Raw genomic sequence first — 22,757 nt, 5'->3', positions numbered from 1 at the left:
AAAGATACAAATTGAATTTCGCGCCTAGGGATTACTGTTTTCAAAAGAATGTTGGTCACCCTATAGCACTCAGCTGGTTTATAGCCACAGCGTGTGAGTAAGAAAGAGAGCGAGCGAAAACAGGAAAAATAACAAAGTAGCAAAAAGAAAATAATAGTGGAGAACAAATTTAAACAATTCGATCTGCAAAAATTTAAAAACTGCCAAAATCAACTTATGTATAGATCAATTTGTTCTTATATACGTATTCGCTTGTTGGCGCTTCTGGCCTTACTTTTTGCTATATATTTGCACAATCAAACGGATAGGAGTGGTAAATAGTTTTATTAAAGATTAATTTCAATTCATAAACGCATATCTATTCGGGTTTAGCTGTGCATCTAGCTCCAAGAAGACCTCCCAATCCCGTCGAACCGTTGCCACCTTCCCATTCTGTATTGCACGAATTCCGGAATGCAGCCATTTGCTCGGACAATAGCGTGTGCAGTGATGCCGCAAGGTTTGTATTGATCCGTGGCCTTGTCATTGTAATCCTTACTCACTTAAATATAGGTCGACGCTGGAAAGTGGCGGCAGTGTGGTGGATGGTGCCCTAACAGCTCTTTTCTGTAATGGCCTTGTTGGAATGCAGAGCATGGGCTTGGGCGGAGGAATGCTGATGAACGTGTATATGCATGAGGAGAGAAAGTCATTTAGTATTTTAGGTCGTGAAATGGCTCCCCGCTTCCCTTTTGGCCGAGAATTTTACGATATTTCGCAGTGAACAGAAGCTAAAGCAGTCTAGCTGGGCAATTGCAGTGCCAACTGAGCTTAAGGGGTACGCTGTGGCTCATCAGCGATTCGGTAAACTTCCTTGGTCAGATTTAATAAGACCCACTGTGGATCTTTGTCGACGTGGGTATCCGCTGTACAAGCATCAACTTGATGCACTAATCCTAAATCAGGACATGATTAGGAACGATGAGCTATTACAGAAAATGTTCATTAATCCAAAAACAGGAAAATTCTGGCATATGGGCAGAATTATCCGACCTCCAGCTCAATTGTGCACTACTTACCAAAGACTGGCTAAAGAAGGATGGTCTAGTTTCTACAATGGATCTCTACACAATGACATCCTAGCCGATTTAAGAGACATGGGCAGCGCCATTGATGCTTCAGATCTTAGCGCAGCGGAAGCAGAGTTGCGGGAATCAATTGTGATGCCTTTGGATGAGTTTGATTTACATTTGATACCACCGCCAGGCAGTGGTCTGGTTTTAGGATTTATAATGAACATTTTGCGGGCCTTTCGCAAAGATTTTGCCCGAGTTGAAAAACTTGGGGCACTGGAGGTTCATCGCATTGTCGAAGCACTGAAATTTGGCTTTGTAAAACGTTGGCAATTGGATCCGTCAGCTGACAAGAATGTAAGTTTTTTCCATTTACCTCTTCTAAATCAACAAGTGGTTTTCATCTCGCTTTCACTCACCAGCTAATAGATGAGATGCTCAGCTCGGATTTGGCTGCAACTATTTCCAAGCAAATTGATGACTTGCAAACGCACAATAACTCAAACTACTATGGCGCCACTGCAGACACACAAGCGAGGAAAGAACACGGCACCTCTCACATATCCGTTTTCCTCAACGGCGATGCTGTTTCGGTCACCAGTTCCATTAACTTTTAGTAAGCATCAATCAACTTCAAATCAATATGACCATCAACTTCATGTTTCGATTGCTTTTAGCTTTGGTAGCGGTCGCATGGGTCAACGTACGGGAGTTCTTTTTAACAATGCCATGTCCGATTTCTCAATTAAGCATCTACGCAACTACTTTGACTTGCCATATGTATCGGGCAAAAATACAATTATCCCATTGGCTCGACCCATGTCCTCAATGAGTCCAGTTTTGGTCACAGAACGTTCAACTGGACGTGTCCGACTGTCTGTCGGCGCTGCCGGTGGTACAAGAATCATTTCGACGTTGGTTCCACTGCTAATCCGCATACTCTGGCAGGACAGTGACATCAAAGTGGCCATCGATGCAAATCGGTTTCACCATCAAATGTTTCCAAATGTTCTTTTCTACGAATACGGATTACTGCAAACGTATGTGAATGATTTACAGAGTAAGGGTCATCATTGTGAACGTTATCTTAATCGTGGCTCTGTAATGTGTGGTATAACTTCTAATACGATTAATGGAACTATTTCTGTTAATTCCGATTATCGTAAAATCGGTGGAGTTGCTGGATTTTAAACAAACGGTAAGCTTTCATTGTTATGTACATATCTCCTACATAGTAAATCGGAGAATGATGCTGAAGTGCTCCATTTTTTTTTTACCCATTCTGGCCCTTATCTTTTATCTATTTGCATTCATTTCATCAGATTATCATAACAAAGGGATTTCAACCAAAAATTTATCTCGAAATGTAAATAACAAACTTTACATTATCCACATGTGTTTTAGTTGAATAAGTGAAGGGCAAGAATTGCTATATATTCCGAATGTCAAGATTAGACAAAGTTTAAGTGGATATTTAAATTCCAATTCCTTTCATATAAACTGGCCTATATTTATAAAGGTCTTTAAGTCTTTCTGATAAAAGTATTTGTTCCATAAATTATTCAACTACTTATTTTGTAATTTTGAATTGATAAAAAATAACATTGATGGTAAGAACTACCTATCAATCATGTTGCGTACATACATACATACATATGTACGTGTGTTTGTTGTAGGCACATGGCAATTACAATTTTCTTTTTTGTAATCCAATGCCACGGCAGTAGAATTACTCAAGTAATTAATAAAGGTTGACCATAGAATCGAATACCATTGCCATAGATGGTAATCGCTTAATGTAAAATATAGAAATTTTAAGTTCTTCAGCTAAAATAATAGGTAAATGAAAGTGATTTTTGGTTTATCGTAATATAGCATTCGATTCACGTTCACAAATACGCATATGTATGTACATACATATATAGAAATTGAAATGTCTGCTAATTCTTGGGCCGAGAGTGAAAACAGGAAATGAGTTGCAAAACTTTCATAATTTTATGGTGTAAGCAAGAATCGAATTTACTTTCTCTTTTCTGGTCAATAATTTATTTATGTTGTCATATATTTTTTTTTTTTTTTTTTTCTTTTTCTGTTGTGATTTGTTTTGTGATTTGAAACTACTAATATTAGTTAATTGGTGATAATGATGTAAGTAATATACTTAAAACTCGGTAGATACCAAAAACATTCTTAGACAGAAGTATAGAATTGTTTTCTGTTGCGATGGCAACAAATGAATATTGTTATATATAAGAATGTTGCAATTATACCCAATGAATTTAAAGCCATCGAGAAAGCCAATAAATATTTCCATTCACTACGAAATGCTCCACAATTCTGGCTGCTCCTGTAATCGACAGATAGACCATTAAATCTTTTATGCAAAACTGCGTTTTCTGACTTACTCTGTTGAATGACTACTCTCCTGTCCAGTTGCAATTGCAATTGTTGTGGTGGTCTCATCTAGTTGCGATGCTGCCTCCCCATCCACTGTCTGCCCCTCTTCGGGCAGACAAGTGCAATTGCGATAGCTTAATAGCGAACTAGTTGCCGATCCGCAGGATCCATTAACAGCTGATGCCAGAGCAGCAAACTCAATGGCCGCACATACCAAGGCCAGGCAGCAGAAGATCAGTGCCAATGCCGAGAATACATATGATTCAGCTAGAAGCACTTTATAGCAATTATTTGCTGGCCTCTGAACGGGTCTGTGATCTCGTCTCAGTAGTATAAGACCCGCAATACTTGCCAATAGAAGCTAACAAGATGAGGAGTGATGTGTTAACGCATTCTTCAGCTAGCCATTAGTTAATTATTGTTTGCCTACTTACCGATAGACCACTTAAATACGGATTGATCAATATCGATGCATTGGGGGCTAGTATCAGTATCCAAATGGCAAGACCAACAATTAGAAGTGCCACAGCTAATTGTAAGATCAACAATTGCCGTGATAAATTCAAATTCCGGATGTGCGTTGAGTAAGCTTCCTGTAGAGCTGTAATAATAGCAGGATTATAGAAAAGTAGTCAGAAATAATTTGGAAATTTCTCCACGATATCTGCTTACTGTCATTATTTTTGTGATTGACCACTATCATGCGACTGTGTCTTAGGCTATTACGAGTTGGTGTATGTCGTCCAGCGATTTTAATACCCTTCATATTTTGTGGTACCGTTGTGCTCATATAGACAGCCTGCAAATTGCAACTTGAGTTATTCTCCGATTTCCACATACATACATGCATATGTGATGGTAATTACCTGTGATGGTTGTGGAGCATCAAGATCACTTAGCGGAATTTGTTCATAGGTTGTTGCATAGCGCCATGTTTTTGTTTCTGCAGGTGTTGTTGTTGTAGCTGCTGTTGCTGTTGTAGATGGCAAATCTGATTGACTGACTGCTGGACCCGGCTGTGGGTCACGTGAATAGGTAGTAAACTCCATTGAATGATCATTAGCATTCGGTTTCTGTATCTGGTTCACTGCATTATTATTACGTTGTGGAACATTCTGATACTTTGGCTCCTCTGGTTTACTGACTTGCATTGTTGGTGCTATTGCCACTGATTCGTAATTGTTAATACCAAAAAATTTAGATTTCGCATCATTTAGAGCGGCCTTAACCGCTGCAATACTGTGCTGACTGTTGTTGTTATTGCCACCATTGCCATTTTGGAAATTGGCATTCCTTTGCAGTTTTCTCTGTTCTTGGTCTTGTTCATCATCATCATCTTCATTATCGTTTTCGGTCATTGCTCTGGACAAAGTTTCACTATCGCCCGGCGATGATGATGATGGCTGTTGAGCTATTTGCCTTACTGCCTGTGGCTGCACCTTTACTTGTTTTGCACTTTCTCCCGCACTGAAGATTATGTTGCTCATTGGATGCTGCTGCTGCTGGACACTGGTACTAGCATTGGCGCCTAAATTGTCATAGGTGCTTATGGGACGGACCTGTTGCGCTTGTTGCATTGCTATTTTCTCTAATTTAACTCTAAATTTTGCATGCCTCTTCGTCTCTCACTCACATATGTCTGTGTATTTAGTCCATGCAAAATTGTACTAATCAATTCAGTTGGCTTGTTAACTGGAACTGGAACTATCAACTACATAAATGACCTCTTCTAAGCATGGACATTTTCTTGGGCATTACCTGAGAGAAAGAAAAAACAAAAGAGAGGTTTAGAATTTGAGAGAGTAAGAGAAATAGAGAGTGTGAGTTAGTGTGACTAAGTGCAGAAAAAGCAAAATAACATTCCACACTTGTTGATGTCAACGACTTTCATAGTATCTTCGTTTTAGCCTAACAAGACTTGACTTTAATAAGGTAACTCTTTTGCAAGCAGTCAAATGACTTATTTATGTTGATTTTCAATTATTTGTTATATTGTAACCAAAACTTCCTCTTCATAGAAATGAGAACTTTTGACTTGGCCAACAAGGTTTCACATTCCCATTTGTAAGCCCGTTTCAAAACTTGTTGATGCTAACACAGACGCACACACACACACACAGACACACAAATAGTTAGAGCTATAGATACATACACCTACAAGTGTAGATACATTTTGTATGGAGATACAAGCCATAATCATCTATCTGTTTAAGCCAGTTGAAAACTCTTCACAAATTCGACAAACCCTAACAATTTTCGTTGTTTGTCAAGCTGAATATATTTTACACTAATATTCTTTTATTCTCAAAAAAAAGCGACACTAAATTATAATAATTGGACAATAACAAAACAAAAAAGAAGCAAAAAAGGTAACGTTATGGGCCGCTAAACATGCTTCCGTTCCTGTGTGTGTCCCCCTCTCTCTTTCTCACTCTATTGTACAATCAACCAAAATTGGTGATTGCAAAACTTTGCTTTTGATCTATTTAAAAATCGTCTGCAAAAGATACACCATAGACACATAGACACTATATATAGTCAGTATGTATGTATATATAACGTAAAGTTTAAAACTTTCAATTGCCTCACAAGCGAACAGAAGTTGAAATAGATCTTGTAAACGTTTCTCTAGACACAACAAACTCAAATCGAAATTTAATCGAATCGAATCGTATTTGGATTGAAACAAACAAACAAAAAATAACAACTAATTGACGCGGCACCACCACCAACACCACCTCAACCACACGTCCCCAATTGCAACTGTACGCACCAAGAGGCAAAAACAAACTAAAAATAATTCTCACCAGCAGCAGCAACAGCAGCAGCACCGCTGCTCATACAAACGTCTCTGGGTCTCCGGTCTCCGGCCTCTGGTCTCTGATCGAGCGCTTAAAGCAAACCGCTTCCATACGTATTCGTATCTCGCTCGCTCTCTCGCCAATCGTTTACCAACTCACTCACTCCGCTCAGGTTTACTCATTCGCTACTGTAGCGCTTACCTGCGATCACACACACAGACACACACCAACACCACACTCACACACACACGCACACTCACCTGGCTGCACTCCCATCGAAATTTAAAGCGGAGAGTGAGTGAGTGGCTAACAGTGGTTACATTGCTGCAATGTTCGTGGACGTGGCCAAGATCAAGCCTTAACATCAAAGAGAGGGCCCAAAAACAACCCAAAACGATGACGAAGATCTTGCCAATGATGATGACGACGATGATGATCATGATGGTGATAATGGTGATGACGATTATGATGAGGGTCAGCTGCCTAAGAAGAAAACATTTCCTCCATTACGATTTCTCTTTCATTTCTCCAACTATTGACAATAGAATTCCACTTTAGAAAAGGGGCCCACAACATTAAAAAGACTAGAACCAAAATAATTCGCCCTCTCTCACTCTCAATTCAAAGACTTTAATTTCCTCTCAGACTAAGGATCGAAATACATTTGATCACTAGTGCCCCAGCCACAGCACAGTTATGAGTTGTAAGTGATATGAAAAACACAAAAAGTGGTGACTAATACCTACAATATCCCTGCATAATGATTATTATATTTATTATTATAATGTACATGATTAATTCTGGAGCCATATCATTTTATTCTTTCCCCACATTTCGCATAAAGAAGCTTGTGTATTTGTGATTAACATATGGCATTACATGAGAAACTTGCCATAACAAACTTTTTGTTTAGTATCTCAGACCAAATTTTAAGTTAAAGTCAACTTTTTGAGACGCTAAAACATAATTATGTCGTTGTAAACTTGGAATCATGTATTGTTAAAAAATTTTACTAGATTTTGATCATTGTAAATAATCGTTAATGCTAAATACAATTTAAAATCTTATACAGTTTTTTTCATACAAAATTATGTAAGGAAAACGAACTTTATTTTTATAGCCTTGTAGAAAATATTATAAAATTAAAGTATTATAAAGCAGATGACAGATGAGATGAAAAAAAAAAAGTATATCCGATCGCATAAAGTATATCTATTTTGAATTAGCATAAGAATCGAGTCAATATAGCTACACATGTCCGTTTGAACCTGTCAACTTCACGCTCTTAATATTGTAAAGAAACTTAAAGTTTTGATTGCCTTATTGAGATAGGTTGGATCGGACCACTATAGCATATACCTGCTATAGAAACTATTTATCGAAAAGCCCAATATACTGAGAAATATCTCATAATAGAGATTATAATAATACAAGACGCAAAAATAGATAGAGTGTTTGAGCTACAGCTTCATTGCTTAGAATTGAAATACAGTCTGAAAATAATAGGTACTCAGAATAATCAAGGACTATTCTGAAAAACATATAACTTCGGTGATATATAATTTTGCTAACTTTTGATTGACTTTCAAAATACATTTACTAGTTATACCCTTGCAAAAAGGGTATATTAATTTTGGTCAGAAGTGTGCAACGCATAGAACGAAGCATCTCCGACCATACAAAGTATATATATTCTTGATCAGCACGACGAGACGAGTTCAACTAGCCATGTCCGTCCGTCCGTCCGTCCGTCCGTCCGTCCGTCCGTCCGTCCGTCCGTCCGTCCGTCCGTCTGGATCAACGCAAACTCCTCCTAGACCGTAAGAGCTGCAGAGCTGAAATTTTGCACATAGGCTTGTATATACTGCAGGCGTTGTATATCTCGGATTCAGCCGGATCGGACCACTATATCATATAGCTCCCATACAAACCCCAAAGTCACGAACAGTGACTTTTCTCAATAACTTCGTTATTTTCTATGCTATTATCGTGAAACTTAATATTAGAGAGTTTACTACGCCTATAAGCGTTTATGCCAAATTTGATCAAGATCGGGTGACTATATCATATAGCTCCCAAACAAACGGCCAAGTCACGAACAGTGACTTTCTCAATAACTTCGTTATTTTCTGAGCTATTGTCGTGAAACTTAATATTAGAGAGTTTACTACGCCTATAAGCGACTATGCCAAATTTGATCAAGATCAGGTGACTATATCATATAGCTCCCATAGGAACGATTGGACGAAAACAGTGACTTTTGTAAATAACTTCGTTACTTTTAACGCGATTGCTTTTAAATTAAACATTTCTTAATTTAATATATATGTTAATGACTGTGCCGAATTTGATAAAGATCGGGTGACTATATCATATAGCTCCCATAGGAACGATCGGTGGAAAACAGTGATTTTGATCAATATCTTCGTTATTTCCTATGATTGTAGGCCATTCTTTCGCAAACATAAGCCTTTTTAGATAAAACGTTCTTCCACATTGATGGCTAATAGGTAATGAAAGAGTTACCAAAAAAGTTGCAAGGGTATACAAACTTTGACGCGGTCGAAGTTAGCCCCGGCCCTCTGGTTTTTTAATTGCAAATTATTTTAAAGATCTAGTAGTTAACTTCTTGTGTGTAGTGTGTTGATTAGCATGATTATCTTTTATTACGACAAATAAAAATTAAAAATTATTGTAATTACTTAATAATATCGAAAATGTAAAAAGCAGATATCTGTTTTATACATTTTATGCAAAGCCCACATTGTTATACACTATACATATATAAGTACATATGAAAATACATACTTTTCATTGTATATATGTAAGCAGCAATCTTCACACGATTATTCATATGCATTCAAAGTGACCTTAGCATAAAATTTCGTTGACTTAATCGATAAATAATATCAATAATTAATAAAAGTCTTTGGGGCTTCGTCATTCGAATATGTATATACATAAACATATATGAACATATGTACATACATAAGTATATACTCTTGCCATTCCTTGCCTTTCCAAAGTGTACAAGTACACCACCAAAGAAAGAAAGACATATTTCATTTCTATATGTTATAGTAACCAAATGTAAAAGTTCCCTTTTGTGTTATTATTTACTTGCTATATATAAATAAGAATCATTGAAACTTAGGTCTATGTATGTATATATGTGGCCAACAAAAGGCCACAAGCAGATTGATCATACAATCTGATATGTATATAAAAAGTGTATTTATAAAGTGTGTATATAAAGTGTTCCCATCTAGTTCCCACCAAATAACGAGTATAGTTGTAAGCTTGCTCTTTATAGAATTAGAATTAAAAATAATGATATCAAATGTGCTGATATCGATCAGATTCATTATTTATCAAAGGTAATTGAGAACCTCTACCTCTTTTAGTGAGAAAAAAGCATTGTGTAATATTTGCTTGTCTTTGGCACTGCAAAAGATTTTTGCGAAATTCATTATGATGCCCTTTAAAAGATCATATATCATAGTCTACGCTAATGTCGGTTTAAGCTCTTAATTTAAATGTGATATATGTGTAGCCCACATACATATATATATATATATATGTATATATATGTATGTATATGTATATAAAATATATAAAAGCTTTTGCAAAACCAACTTAGCTTAATTGTTGTTGTTGGTTTTTGTTTTGTTTTTTATTTTTCATTTTATTTGTGTTTTGCTTCTCTTTCTTGGCCCTCGGATTGCAAGACTATCGAATTGTTATTGTTGTTGTTGTTGTTGTTGCTGCTGTTGGTGGTTGTTATTTTGCTGTTGTTGTTGTTGCTTTGCTTTTCTTTTATTGTTTTAGCAGTTAATTCAGTTATTTCATTAGTAAAACGTTAAATAATATTTACCAACTGAAGCATTACAAAGTTAGTTTAAAACTCTGACACCAGAGCCAACAGAGATTGGGCCAAATGCAACTCTAACCAAGTCGACGACAATTGCGGAAAGCAACGGCCCATTGCATTTTGGGAAACACAAAAATCTTGTTATTTCTGTCATGGATAATATATTTATTATTTATTGGATCAGAGCAGATGCAATTGCTGTGACTGGCCAACAACTGGCAACAGGCTGGCAGATTGATCTGTTTCAATGATTTTTGGCCCACTCGTGTTTTAATTTGCTAAAGCCAAAACAACAAAAAATAAACAGGTCGAGACATCGACCAAACAATACTCTGTATAAAGTTGGCAAAACCAAAAAATATCTCAAAAGAATCCTTTAAAATAAAACCGCATCATATTCTTTTCGATTTCAATTAACTATGATAACAAATAACAATCTATTTATACCATAACTTTTTCCAGAATATTTTAAAAACTAAGTTAATTTTCACAAATGAAGCCAATAGTATCTCTTATACAATGTTACAAATTAAAAGAGATTTGACTACTTTTTAATCCTTTTTAATTTGACGACTCAAGCTCACTTAATTACATATCCCTTTCCGTAATAGTGTATAGAAAACCCGCCCACAGTTCTTATGAATCAATTTGGCTAATTTCTTAATGTTGCCCACCTCTTTAAAATGGCTTAGTCAACTTTCATTTAAGCCATAAAAAAGACAAGGCAAACTGAACTAAAGTTCAAAATGCTAAATATACTTAAAGAATGGCTTTCGAATTTCGTAAATAGTTGAAAATTTTCAAGTATCTGGCTACCGAGACCGATACCGATATCGCTAAACCGAACATTGACCATTGAAGTGAATTAGGACAAGTATGGGAAACATAATAATGGCAAATAACTAAAGCCCCTTTTAACCAAGAGAGAGAGAGAGAGAGACTTGGTGTGTAGGTAGAGATAGAGGTAACTATACTTATTTCTATATATATACCGCTTTGTATTTGACCACAGTTGGCGACTTAAGTTTCTTGGCCATGCCAATTAATAGAATTAAACAGAACACAGCTTTTACTGTACTCCAGTTTTAGTACGGGTTTTGTCGACTTATTTCTTTCGTTAAATTGTACTCAGGTTCGGGTTGTGAACTGCTGTGAGCTGGGCAAGCCATTTTACGTCAACAATGCAGCAGACAAAGCGCTGTGGCCACCGCTCTACCACCGAGGGTGGTCCCAAAAGTTTACAACATGCAGTGGCAGTCGATCAGCTGTTTAAATTAGCTGTTTTTACATGTGATTGGGAAACAAAGAAGTTCTTGAAGTTCAATCATTGCAACTGCAAGAAAATAAAGTTATTGAAAAAGTTTCCCTTGAAGGATCAACAATAGGTGAGATTTTTGTAATTTAAAGTGGAACATTGGAGAGTGTACGTTAACATTTAAACCAACCTCGCCACAATGTTGTGTAAAGCTTTGCGATTGCGCAGCTTGTATTTCGCGTCGGCAACAATGCCACAATGACAAACAGTCGACCGACCAGCCAGCCAGCCAGCCAGCCAGCCAGCCAGCCAGATAGCTAGCTAGCTAGCTAGCCAACCGACCAGCCAGCTAGCGATCGAGCCGACCACCAAGCAAACAAGCCAACAACCAACAACCGACCATACGGACCAGCCAATCAACCTTATGGTGACGGTCGTGTCTCCGTCGTCTCCGTCGTCGGTGCACATGCGCAGCACTACTCTACGAACTTCTGTAACTGAACAAAAATACAACAAACTGAAAAAAAAAATACATTTTTTGAAAAAAAATAAACCAGTTATAAGTCAACTTTCATTCCAAGCAGACGTGTCAGGCGTACGGATCGCAAGATCGGTTAGGATCGCGTCGGTTCAATTTACCAATGCTATAGTAGTAGAAGTAGTAGTGTTGTTGTTGCTGCTGTTGTGGTCTAACACCACTGGCATTAACTCTGTTAATAATAATAATAAAAATCTATAATCTATTCACATGGTGGCACATGCACATTGCACCGAAACCAAAAAAAAAAAAAGACTAATAAGTTCATGTTCAGACTTTGAGAAGGTGCCGCTGCACGACACGATCCCTTCCCTGGAAGGTGCAATCCAGGCCAGACCTGTGAATAGGTTTCTTTTCTTTTTTTTTTGTTGAGTTTTTCTGTGTGTGTGTGTGTGTGTGAACTGGTCAGTGAATTTGGCAAACCACCAAAAACTCCCACCGAAATAATAATGATAATTTTGTAATCTGGCCAAGTGGCTAAGAAAGAAAGAAATAAAGATGTGGCCATATAAATATAAATTTATATACATATATATGTGTGTATGTATGTACATATATGTATGCTTGACACAAATTACCGAAATCGGGAACAAGTCTGTATGTCTGTCAACTGTGTGTGCGTTTGTTTATGTGTGTGTGTGTGTGTGTGTCGTTCGTGCTCCAATATTTCAAAGTATTTACTTTCTCATATGGTTTCAATTAGCACCTTATATACCTACATATCTACCTATATATGCATATGTATGTACATGTACCAATATCGGATATCGAATTGGTAAAACAAAGTTTTACCAACTCTTCACCAGAGGCGGCTTAAAGCATTAATCAAGTCGCCGAGCAACACACACACAAAAAAAAAGCTGCAGTTCGATGATAATTAGTGAAAGACACATTTATGTATACATATATATATATATATATTTCTACACTCTAATGAAAGTTGCTTATCAATATCGATCCTCAGGCGGAGAGAGGAATTTATCACGTATACGCACAGACCAAATAAATATTCTGTATATGAAGCCAAAAAAAACCTTGAAAGTATTTCGAGTAATTACTCAAAATTATAATGCTATTGTCAAGATCAGTTAACAATAGGACTTTTTTTTTTTTTTTTAGTCAACTAAATGATACACTTTGCTATATCCTTGACAAAAAAACTGGAGTCAAGAAACTTGTCTAAAAGAAAAAGAGACATGAAAAGGGAAACTCCATCCAAATGACTTTTACTTTTCCATATTTTCGGTTGATTGAACAATCGGTCAAAACACAACTAAAGCCACAGGCATACATATAGATATACATATTTTATATCTATGTATGTATAGATTTATATCTAAGATGGGGGAAGCTTTAACTTAGTTGCGGCGATGAAAGCCCAAAGACTTTTTTTTTTTGTTTGTTTTGTTTTGTTTTATTTTGTTGCTTTAGCTTTAGTTTAATTAGCTTGCAGACATTGGTAAAGTCATTGCCCGACAATTGTGGATTCCATCATTATAATGATTACAATTTCATATACATATTCATATTGGTCTCACTCTGTGTGTGTGTGTGTGTGTTTTTGTTTTATGCAGTAATATATGTATATATATATATAGATGTATGTATATACATCAGGTGCACATACATAAATAAGTACATATGTAATTATGCAGTGGAAATTCAATGTGAATGCAAAGTGAAAATCTGATAAACATATGTAAGACCTGCCTCACGCCATAAATATTTACATACATATATGAATATATGTATGTATGTATGTATGTATGTACATAAATGTATGACTATATAGTGTGTGCATGAATTAATCGCTGGTGATGCTACACAAATACCAACAGCAACTGTAAGGCCCGAAGCTAATCAACAACCAACGGCAACATCATTATAATTATCATCATCATCATCAGCAGCAGCTACATCAACATCTGCGGCAATACAATTTATCACAGAATGTTTGCTGGTGGCAAGTTATTGCCTAAAACATTGGAAAGAGCCATGACTTTTTCAATCTCCACCCTACACCACACACTGCTGCTACTTTTGATGCTAAGCGCAGCCGGAAATTGCCAAAGTGAGTTCAAATTGACCCGTCTCGTTATTAACCATCTCAACTTTCATCTAACTAACAATAAGCCAAGCAAACAATTTAATGATAAATGTCAAGTGCAAGGACATTCACATGCCATACAACACTAGCCAACAAAATGGTGAATTATGTCATTTGCATCTTCAGTCATCTTAAGCCAAATGATCTGAAATGTTTGGTCATTTGGCAAAGCATAACGACACTAGATTAAATTCGCAAAAAGGAAGGTCAACTCAACTCTCAAGATACATACTCTTAATGAACATTTAATTCAAGGATTGAAAAGGTTTTGGATTAACAATCTTATATCATAGATTCATTTGGGAAAAATTTAGGGCTTAACATCTGAAAAGAGAAAGTTTGATTCTAGTCTGTGAAGTTAAATTGAATGAGTTACGGAAGTCCCTTTCGAATTGATGGGCTTTGAAATCGTTTATTTCTGTTGATATTATGTTATTTTTGAATGTGATCTCTGGTTCATGCGATATCTCGACTGATTGATCTTGACTAATTTGCTAATTTGGCACTTGAGGTCTTTTGTTTCGTCTTTTAAGTGTGTGTGTGTGTGAGTGTGTCATTCTTACTTCACAAGTTTCACAAGTTCAATGTATGTGTGTCTGGGGAAACATTTGAGAGACGTGATTGAGTTTGAACATTTCACTGTTGTTACGAGTATTCAAAAACATTGCGCCCTCCTACGTGAAATGTATATCAAATGTCGTACGAATTTTGAGCATTTGACCATTTGATGTTGTCATAATAACGGCATTCGCAAGACACCTTTCTAGCCATCCAACTCGTTCGATGATTGCAGGCCTCCCGCCCTATTTACCCATATAGCTACATTATTATTTTCAATCTCTCTTTCGCTCTCGCCCTCTGTCTTTTATGGTGCATTCTGAGTTGACTACGTTTCATACATACATTATATGTAGATGCCACGCCCTCAACAAAATAAGGCACCCTTCTCGATACACACTTACTTGACGATATATGTATGTATGTATATATAGAGATGCATATACATTTAGAGTGTAGTGTATATATATATATAAGTATGTATATATCATAAACACCGGTAAAACCGGATGAATGCGATTTGAGACTCATAACAATAACAGCTTTTCGGCTGTTGGGCATTAATAACATCATCGAAGCGCAGAGCTGCCAGCCAGCTAGCTTTTTCTCCTCCTCCTCCTCCTGCTCCTCCACCTCTTCCTTTTTTTTTTTTGCAATGTATTTAGACAATAAAAGCAAAAATAATAAGACGAAAAGAAAAACTTGACGTCAACAGCTGCAGTTGAGCTCGAAAAGCAAACATCTCAACCCAAACCCCAAAACACACACCGAAACTGAAGCCAAAGCCGAAACCGAAGGAAGGAACATTTGTATGCAAAATTCCCGCGCGCACATTTTGGCTTTACCTAGCAGCCGGCAGATCATAGGCCATATTTAGGAGACCAAACGAACAAAAAATAAAGTTCCAAATGAAAAGCTGATTTAAACGACCACAGAAAATACCCTAACTTGCTCCCAAACCCTCCCTCAATCACAATCATTAGCCAAGGTGAATATGGCTGAAATATGGCTTAATGGGTTTTTGGGTATTTAGGTTTTTCAATATCCGTTTAAAATTGATGTGCAATGCTCAATATACCTTTGCAGATTATGTGGCTATAGGGTATGGAAAGCAGCCAGCCAAAAGGCAGTTAAAGACTGAAAACGAGGTCACAGCCCTCTCTTGCAGTGCTCTCCCTGGAGACAGATGGCGCGTTGTGTTTCCTGCCCTTTAGCCAAAAAGAAACTGAAACTAAAAAACGACTATGGAAAAACATGTTTCCACATGGGAGTGTAGGAGATGTTTTCTGGTTTGCCAAATTGCCTGCCTTTTTTTTCATTCTTACTAGAAAACGTTAAGAAAAAGTTTCATTGTCTGTGCACCCCAAAACAGAAAACGACATTGACTTTTACTAGCAACCGACGACTAAACTATAAACAATTGTGAGAAAGTTGTAAGTAGCTAAAAGCTACTCATTCTTATTCTCTGTCTGTTGTGCAAAATCTGCATAAATATGGGAACGAAAAAAAATGTATTTATATATGTTCATATAAGGGTGGCGGGGGGGAATTAATTAAGATTGCCCCCACAAATGGGAATATTTTCATGGACAATATTGTTGTCAAGGAGGAAGGTGGAGAGGTCACAGGTACAGGTCATGTTCTTAATCAAAGTATCTGAGACCAAAGTGTGGGAGAAGGAGATACAAACGCCCACATAAAGTCAAAAGACCAAGACCCAACTGGCTTTACATACATAAAAGGCATTCTCAGAATCAGAATGTCGGTCCGTCTGTCGGTTGGTTAGTTGGTCTGAACTGTTCTAACTGACATTTCGCATAGTGTCTTGAGTGTTGGCCAAATGTTGAGTATTTGTTTTATTCGTGTTCTTGACTTGACTTGCAAAGTAACTTGACTCTCTCACACTGAATAGACACAGACCTGAATGAGAGACTAAAAGACTGAGAGATCGAGCAGGCTTTGTTTAATCTTAGATCTATGTATTTGCATACAGGTACATATATTAAATACTTAGTTTTTGTTTTATTGTTTTGTTTTTTCCATGTACTTGTATTCATTTGCAAACACAATGCACTTCAAATCATATGATAGACTCGAAATTTCAACAATGCACACAGACTTTACCTAAATACTTGTTTATTTAGTTACATAAATACATATACATATGTATGTATATAAATATATTTTAACGGTTTTGAGTTTAATTACGCCCCCGTTTAACCGTTAATCAAAACGAAAACCAGACTTGACCAGACTTGTCGCTTGCCATATGAGGCGAGGGATCGAAACGAATCGGATTGGATCGATTCTGTTGATGTTGTCGTTGATATATTAATTAATCACTCCAGACTAAAGTTGGTTTTTGCTCAATGTTAGATGATTAACTAGACTCCAGTGTCCGGTTAACTAACAAGTTATTAAACGTCACAACATTTAACTGTTGATCAACACTGGTCGACAACAAGTGTCACCATAAACTGCAATTATTGTTAACTGCAATTTCCGGTCAAGTTTTCTAAAAAGATCATCGGCCCCTTCCTAACCCCAAAATGATCGGAAGTAATTCGGTCTTTAAATTTAATTACAGTTCTTAACTTTAGGAGATAACAAATTGTGAGAGTTTTCATCTAAATGGCTTAGAATTGAAAGTAATCAAAAGCTACTGAGATCCCTTTAGCTGATCTTAGTAATTTTAATCACTTGGATTTAATGTCGATTTAGTGCCCTAGCCAAATAGTTTTTTTTCTTTCTTTCTTTTCTTTCTTGTCTTCCTGAATTTTACGATTTCACCTGAAGTGATTACAAAAGAAATTATAATTTGTTATTGTATTATAAAAATTATTTTTGCAGCAGGTTTTCTCTTGTTTTATTGCTTATAGGAGTTATTTTTGCAGGTTTCGTAAATGGTAAAGACTACCGACAACCAGAGAGGGTCAGCTTTTGTTGTTCTATTTTTTTATAATTATGATTCATATGCAAACTCAAATTGTTGAGTAGATACAGAGACAGAGAGAGAGAGAGGGGGGGCACACCTAGAGAAATATGTACGTATGTATGTATTGTGTAGACATACATATCACCCATCTATATGTTATATACTCACTCATTTCAGTAGCTTGAAGAACGAGTCTGATATATTCGTGTTTCGGTTTCATTCACTTCCAGTTTGCGGCCCGCCAGCAGTGCCTTTAAATGCGAAAGTGCGCACTGTGGCCAGCGAGGTTGGTGGTATATCGGAGGCACATTATGAATGTGACCCTGGCTATGAGTTGTTTGGGTCATCATCCATTAAGTGCGATGCACGGACCGGCTGGGACCGGGAACTTCCCTTTTGCGGTGTTAATGTGGCCTACCGCAAGCCGGTCAATCAAAGCTCGTACACACGGAGCGGACCCGCTAGTTATGCGAATGATGGTAAACCTGGTAATAAGGTAAGTGACAGACCTTTTAGAGATTTTAATTGTATCTACAATGATTTTGCACACCTTTTTCTAGAATCCTGATGGACAGGAGTGTTCGGAGACACAGAAAGAGCCATCGCCCTGGTGGCGGGTGGATCTTTTGACACCACAGGCTGTCCATGTGGTGCGCATTACAACGCGCGGCTGTTGCGGTCATCAGCCACTGCAGGATCTTGAGATTCGAGTGGGCAACAGCAGCACAGATTTGCAAAGAAATCCGCTATGCGCCTGGTATCCCGGCACTCTGGATGAGGGGGTCGTTAAGACATTTACCTGTGCTAGACCGCTGATAGGCCAATATGTCGCCATACAGTTGGTCGGTGTCGAGGGCAGTCTCAGTCTTTGCGAGGTCGAGACATTCACCAATGACGAATTCTCCGTTGACCGTTGCCTGAGCCCCAAACTCGGGGTGGACACTGTGGTGACGACATTCGCAAAAACCTGCTACGACTTTCATGTAACAAAAGGTGAAAGCTTCGAGAAGGCGAAAAGTATTTGCCAACAGACAGGTGAGTGGCCAGCATCTAAGTAGTTAGTCTGCCAAGGAGTGGCGGCAATATACCATACATGTATGTATATGCATTTCAGGTGGTGACTTGGTACACGACTTTCGTGGATCAACTAGCCAATACATTCTATCCGAGCTGGAGCGCCGTAAAAGTGAGCTAAAGCCGCAATTGGTTTGGATTGGTGCCCAAAAGGAGCCGGGCATTACGTCTCGCACATGGAAATGGGTTAATGGTGCGTCCACATCGAATGGAAAATGGAATAAAATAGTTTGGATAATTCAAAAACATATCTAATTATTATTTTCCTTATCTTTAATGCAGGTGAAATTGTACAGAAACCCACCTGGGGCAAGGATCAGCCAAATAACTACAACGGCGAACAGAATTGTGTTGTCTTGGATGGCGCCAGAAACTGGTTGTGGAACGATGTGGGCTGTAATCTGGATTATCTGCATTTCATTTGTCAGCATTGTAAGTTAAATATTCAAAAGAATTTTAATGTGTTTTCCCCCCAACTATATTGTGTATATTCAATTTCCTTAGCTCCTTTATCCTGTGGCTCTCCTGATGCACAGCAAAACACCACGGTTATTGGAAAGAAATTCACTTTGGGGGAGAAGATTCAATACGATTGCCCCAGGGGACATTCACTTATTGGCCAGACGGAACGGGAGTGCAGAATGGACGGAACATGGAGCGGTGGAGCACCAACTTGTAAATGTAGGTTAACTCTCACCACCTGGATTGCCCATGATAAACGATTGTAATAATTTCTTACAACAGATGTTGACTGTGGAGCTTTGCCCGATTTGAAATTCGGTTCCATTCACTTGTCGGAAGATCGCACCAGCTTTGGAGTGGTGGCCACCTACAGCTGCCACGAGAACTATACCTTGATTGGTAATGAGAATCGGACTTGCGCTCTAGACGGCTGGAGCGGTAAACAGCCGGAGTGTCTGGTGGACTGGTGTAGCGATCCACAGCCCATAAACGGTGGCAATGTTCGCTTCAATGACAAAAGGGCCGGATCTACAGCGATATATGAGTGTAAGCCAGGTTATGTGCTTGTTGGCGAGGCGGTAAGTAATTGAACAAACCATATACTTCTTGGAGCTTAATTTAACTAATCATTCTGGGTCATCAGATTATCTCTTGTGGCCTTGGTGGCGAATGGTCAAGCAAGACGCCTTCATGCAGATTTGTTGACTGCGGCGCACCGGTTCGACCCGATCGTGGTGTTGCGGTTCTCCTTAATGGCACCACTACTGTCGATTCGGTTGTAAAGTATGAGTGCGATGAGGACTATTGGCTGGACGGCCCATCCGAGCTGCGCTGCACCAGAGACGGCAAATGGTCAGGCGAGGCGCCTGTCTGTGAACTAGTTACGTGTGAGGCTCCCCAAGTGCCAGCCGGTTCCTTTGTCATTGGCTATGACTATAATGTGCATTCAAAAATTCAATATAATTGCGATCCTGGCCACATAATGCATGGAAACTCGGTGTTAGAGTGTCTTGACAGTGGCGAATGGAGCTCAGATGCTCCATATTGTGAATGTAAGTGAAATGATGATCTCCCAGAGAATGCCATTGCCATTGCCATTGATTGTGTTTTCAGATATCGATTGTGGTCCTATTTTGCCCATTCCCTATGGCAGTCATAAGTATGTGAGCAATAGCACCTATGTGGGCTCCGAGGTTGTATTCAGCTGCACTCAGTCACATAAACTGAGCGGCGTGGTGAAACGTCAGTGTTTGCAATCGGGTATTTGGAGCGATGCCTCGCCGAAGTGTGAAGGTAAAGAAAAAATGTCGATGCATTATATTTTGACACTAATATTATTGATGTCCAATCCTTTATAGAAATACGCTGCCCAGAGCCAATGCGAGCCACCCATAGTCTGCTCTCGGTGACAGGAAATGACCGCATGTACGGACGTACTCTAATACGCACAGCAGAATCATTACAGAATACGGCGCAGACATACAAGTAGGTCTAAGAAACTGACTATAAGTCCAACTATATATTTATATTTGAAATATTCTGTTTGTTTCTCAGAATTGGCGCCCTGGCTAAATACCGATGTGAACGTGGATACAAAATGGTTGGTGAGGCTCTGGCCACCTGCACAGATAGTGGCCAGTGGAGCGGCATTATTCCGGAATGTGTTTGTAAGTAAACATGTTAAAAAATTCCCAGCAACTTCGCGAATTCATAATTTTTATTCACAGATGTCGAATGTGGAGCGCCGGAGAATATCACCAATGGAAAGACGACATTGGCAACGAACGCCACTTACTATGGTGCTGCAGTGTTATACGAGTGCAATGTGAACTTTAAATTGAACGGAGTTTCGCGGCGTTTGTGTACTGAGCACGGCAATTGGAGTCATGAGGCACCCGAATGCACTGAAGTTGTTTGTGATATACCGAATCTTAGCGATAGTTTAACTGTGGATGCGGGTACACGTGCTGTGGGATCTGTGGCCACCTTTAAATGTCTTAAGGGCCGCATCCTGATGGGCAACGATACGCGAATCTGTCAAAAGAATGGCAAATGGGCGGGCAAGAGTCCAACATGCAGACGTAAGTAAAGACTAATATGTTTTTAAGGGAAAATATAAATAGTATTTACAACTATCCAAACACAGCTGTTGACTGCGGTCGACCTCTGGCCATTGATAATGGCCGTGTTATTGTGGTCAACGATTCGACTTTGTATGGTGGCTCCGCCGAATATCATTGCATACCCAATTACAATCGGATTGGACAATATCTGCGCAAATGCACGGAAGATGGAGCCTGGAGCGGAAAGCAGCCTCACTGTGAACTAGCCGCTGTGGAGGGTCAAGAGAGCTCGGAATTGGGCACCGGTGTAGGAATCGGAGCGACAGTTATTGTCGCGTTGCTGGTTATTTTTGGTCTCATATTTTTATACCGAAACAAAGCCAGACCAGTGAAGAACACGGAGAATGTGCAAGCAGCCGAAACGAAAGATGAACGCAATGCGGCAGTCATGTCCTATTCCACGCTGGAGGCAAACAATCGCATGCATATGGACAACAATCAATCGGCCACGTTCAATACATTCCATGGAGGAAGAAGACAGCCAGGCGATAGTAATGGCCAGGCAGGCGGTCAGACCAATAATAATAATAATCGATCCGGTAAGACTGCTCAGGTTCAATTGTGAAAATCCCGAGTAACTTTGCTCCTTGATTTGAAATTGCAGAAAACATCTATGACCAAATACCAAATGAACAATTCTACGATGCGCCCTACGAGATGCGCACCAACGATGAAGTATACGAACCCGAGCCAGTTGCCAGCAATGTAATTACAATTAATGGCATCTCCGTCCGATAAAGGGAGCTCCCTCCCTCGACACGCATCTTCATCATCAATCATTATCATCGATTAAAGATAGATGATTTTGTTTTGATTTTTGTATATAGTTATTGTTTAAGAAAGGATGTGAGTAACTCGTAGTTTCCTTAAAGCAAATGTTTTATCTGTTGCCTTTGCTTATACCTACTTATACTGTATGTATTGTATTTCCATATGTATCAGAACAGATTGCATAATAATAATAATATGTAACATTGTAATTATATATATGTACCTAATGCAGTTTGCAATTCTGCAAACTAATATTATTATTATTAACACTGCAGGAACCATCCATATTTATTGACTTGTTGGCAAAGTGTACAAGTAGAAAGGCTTTTAATTTTCACATGGGAAATAAGTCAAACGAAATGAAAATGAAGCTAAATGAGAGCACGATTTCTGTTCCATGTGTGTACGTTTTTTTTTCTGGGGTTATTATTATTACTATATATATATACATTTTTTTTTTCAAATAATTCTAAATCTAAGTGTATTTACTTGTATGATAATAATCAGAGTGTGTAATTTTTGTTATGCAATGTGTAAGAACTCACTATCATATAAAATCAAAAAATCAAAAGAAAACATGAAGAGAAAACCATTTGGTTTTAACTTAAATAAATATGTGGTTAACTAATTTATTACGATTGATTACAATTGAATCTGTGTCTTGATTTACTTATTCTAATATTTATATGAACTGTATTATATTTATGACTATATATCTATTAATGACTATCTAGTTTCAATATAATGAAAATGAAGTAAGTAAATTATCAAACAAATTAATATATGGAATTTCCAATTTTCACTTTAGATTGC

At 38.1% G+C, this 22,757-nt stretch overlaps 3 protein-coding genes across 4 annotated transcripts; 2 read left to right on the top strand and 1 right to left on the bottom strand.

The window, feature by feature from the left end:
• The first annotated feature begins 25 nt into the window (after positions 1-25).
• On the top strand, positions 26-17,883 carry LOC137573359 (glutathione hydrolase 1 proenzyme). Its single transcript, XM_068285287.1, is given in 7 exon segments — positions 26-313; positions 373-499; positions 553-718; positions 720-1,409; positions 1,475-1,668; positions 1,730-2,250; positions 17,745-17,883. Coding segments are annotated over 6 exon segments (1,788 nt in total). The 5' UTR covers positions 26-216; the 3' UTR covers positions 2,244-2,250; positions 17,745-17,883.
• On the bottom strand, positions 3,119-5,240 carry LOC137573292 (uncharacterized). The gene is made up of 5 exons (XM_068285187.1): positions 4,316-5,240; positions 4,122-4,248; positions 3,884-4,050; positions 3,458-3,810; positions 3,119-3,399 (listed from the first exon to the last, which is right to left on the bottom strand). The coding sequence occupies exons 1-5, from the start codon at positions 5,024-5,026 to the stop codon at positions 3,243-3,245; spliced, it is 1,515 nt and encodes a 504-aa protein (XP_068141288.1). The 5' UTR covers positions 5,027-5,240; the 3' UTR covers positions 3,119-3,242.
• Positions 11,972-22,592, top strand: fw (furrowed). 2 transcript variants are annotated; one of them, XM_068285285.1, is made up of 15 exons: positions 11,972-11,989; positions 13,570-13,985; positions 17,745-18,010; positions 18,075-18,549; positions 18,629-18,781; positions 18,871-19,020; positions 19,093-19,269; positions 19,333-19,628; positions 19,694-20,102; positions 20,164-20,343; positions 20,409-20,535; positions 20,605-20,717; positions 20,778-21,131; positions 21,197-21,712; positions 21,778-22,592. In XM_068285285.1, exons 2-15 carry the CDS (start codon positions 13,865-13,867, stop codon positions 21,909-21,911), a joined length of 3,471 nt encoding a protein of 1,156 aa, XP_068141386.1. In that variant the 5' UTR covers positions 11,972-11,989; positions 13,570-13,864; the 3' UTR covers positions 21,912-22,592. The 2 variants fall into 2 exon arrangements, with proteins under 2 accessions (XP_068141386.1, XP_068141387.1); XM_068285286.1 differs by lacking the exon at positions 11,972-11,989 and having other exon boundaries at positions 13,563-13,985.
• Positions 22,593-22,757: the final 165 nt, after the last annotated feature.

The sequence above is a fragment of the Drosophila tropicalis genome, unplaced genomic scaffold, assembly GCF_018151085.1.
Source record: "Drosophila tropicalis isolate 14030-0801.00 unplaced genomic scaffold, ASM1815108v1 contig_4, whole genome shotgun sequence".
In the NCBI taxonomy this organism is placed as follows: Eukaryota; Metazoa; Arthropoda; class Insecta; order Diptera; family Drosophilidae; genus Drosophila; species Drosophila tropicalis.
This window is presented reverse-complemented; position numbering and strand designations above follow the sequence as displayed.

Bases quoted from the DNA above. Each gene is read 5' to 3' on its own strand.
- LOC137573292 (XM_068285187.1), bottom strand. From the start codon at position 5,026: ATGCAACAAGCGCAACAGGTCCGTCCCATAAGCACCTATGACAATTTA. The intron at 4,051-4,121 runs GTAAGCAGATAT...CTATTATTACAG, and splicing joins CAATCACAAAAATAATGACA to CTCTACAGGAAGCTTACTCA. The intron at 3,811-3,883 runs GTAAGTAGGCAA...TCATCTTGTTAG, and splicing joins CGTATTTAAGTGGTCTATCG to CTTCTATTGGCAAGTATTGC.
- fw (XM_068285285.1), top strand. From the start codon at position 13,865: ATGTTTGCTGGTGGCAAGTTATTGCCTAAAACATTGGAAAGAGCCATG. The intron at 19,629-19,693 runs GTAAGTAATTGA...CTGGGTCATCAG, and splicing joins ATGTGCTTGTTGGCGAGGCG to ATTATCTCTTGTGGCCTTGG. The intron at 20,536-20,604 runs GTAGGTCTAAGA...TTTGTTTCTCAG, and splicing joins AATACGGCGCAGACATACAA to AATTGGCGCCCTGGCTAAAT.